The sequence below is a fragment of the Trichechus manatus genome, unplaced genomic scaffold, assembly GCF_000243295.1.
Source record: "Trichechus manatus latirostris isolate Lorelei unplaced genomic scaffold, TriManLat1.0 scaffold00175, whole genome shotgun sequence".
NCBI lineage: Eukaryota > Metazoa > Chordata > Mammalia > Sirenia > Trichechidae > Trichechus > Trichechus manatus.
Genome location: NW_004444111.1, coordinates 3124430 through 3126064, shown reverse-complemented (window position 1 = coordinate 3126064; position 1635 = coordinate 3124430). Strand labels below are relative to the sequence as shown.

The 1635-nt window shown below is 35.8% G+C and overlaps 1 protein-coding gene across 2 annotated transcripts in view; it reads right to left on the bottom strand.

Annotated features, from left to right (window-relative positions):
* GAREM1 (GRB2 associated regulator of MAPK1 subtype 1) overlaps nt 1–1635 on the bottom strand; it is a 206399-nt gene that overhangs the window by 41031 nt on the left and 163733 nt on the right. For both annotated transcript variants that reach the window (XM_004386888.2, XM_012558551.1), the window contains exon 3: nt 507–637. In XM_004386888.2, the coding sequence (XP_004386945.1) occupies nt 507–637 (131 nt within the window). The remainder of the gene's footprint in view (nt 1–506; nt 638–1635) is intronic.

The following is a 1635-nucleotide window of genomic DNA, read 5'->3' as shown; positions in this document are numbered from 1 at the left end:
AGTGGAGTATCTTAGATGGCCGCTCACAGGCTTTTAAGACCCCAGACACTACTCACCAAGGTAGAATGTAGAGCATTATCTTTATAAGTAGTGTCACTAGTTTTATCACATGAGTTTTGTTCCTAAAAGTGGAGGCTTCAGACTCAACAGAAGATCTAGCCAAACAAATGTTATATATTAGGGAATAAAGTCCAAATTAAACAAACAAACAAACAAACAAAAAAAAAAAAAAAAACCTAAAACAAACCCTTTGGTAACCCTTAACAGTAAAATTTTTTAACTCAGATACCAGTTTTAAATTCTAGTGAAAAAATGAATTAAATATAGTAAGCTGTCAGAGAGTCCCATCACCTATACTACAATGCAGTTTTTTAAAGACCAGTTTTGGCCATCGACTCTAACCCACTGGGAAGACAGAATTCTCCTGTGAGGGACAGATGTGCACTTACTGGCTTAAAAGTTAAGCTATTTTAGTGAGGATAAATATTTGGATCTCCAAGAAGTACCTTCACGTTGAATGTTATTTCCTCCATGACGTACACGCGTTCAGGAAATGCTTTAGCCACCTCCTCCACACTGTTAAAATATTGCACTGGCTCCTTTATATCTCGATCTTGCTCCAGCAGCTTGAATTGCCCTAAAACACAAGATAAACAGAAGACAGGTGATGTGTTTATGCTGGGCAGCTGTCTGGGTGGCCACAGTATCCTCTCCTTACTCCCACCATTCTTTGTCAGTCCTGTGATCATCATCACTTAAAAAAAGTTACCACAGGAGATGGTTTTCACAAACTAGAATACGTATTTTTAAAAATCAGCTTAAAATAAAAACAAATGTTTTTAGTTTACATTCAGAGTTTATTACCAGATGTCCAAAATTAAACTGAAAGGAGGCTTACTTGTAATTTGATCTCAAAGTAAAATAACCTAATTAAGTTACTCTGTTAAAAATCGTTGCTCAGTGAATCAGTGTTCATTGTAGTACTTTGCACAATAGACAAAAGGTGGAAACCACCTAAAAATCCATCAATGGATGAATGGGTAACAAAATGTGGTATATACATACAATGGAATACTACTCAGCCATAAAGAGAAATGAAATTCTGATACATGCTGTAACATGGATGAACCTTGAAAGCATTGTGCTGAATGAAGTCAGTCAGTCACAAAAGGACAAATAGTGTATGATCCCACTTACATGAAATATCTAGAATAGGCAAATGTATAGAGATCAAAGTTTGTTAGTGGTACCAGGGGTGGGTGGGAGGGATGGGGAAAGAGGGAGTCTTTGCATGGAAGGCACTGAGCTTCTGTTAAGGGTAATGACAAAATCTGGAAATGGACAGTGGTGATGGTTGCAAAACATGACGAACGTAATCAATGCCACTGAATTCTCCTGAAATGTAAAATTACTGAACTGGCAAATGTTTTATTACATGTATTTTTATCACAATAAAAAAGAAGGTTGCTCATTTTGCTTTTAGCAGTTTAAGTCACCTTGTCATTTAGCTAAAATACCGCCCACACATATTTACATTCTACGACCAAGCCCTAGTGGCCGGGGGAACTAATTTTTATTTATTTATTTATTTATTTTATTTTTTATTTTTTATTAATATTTTTTTGTACCTCAGGT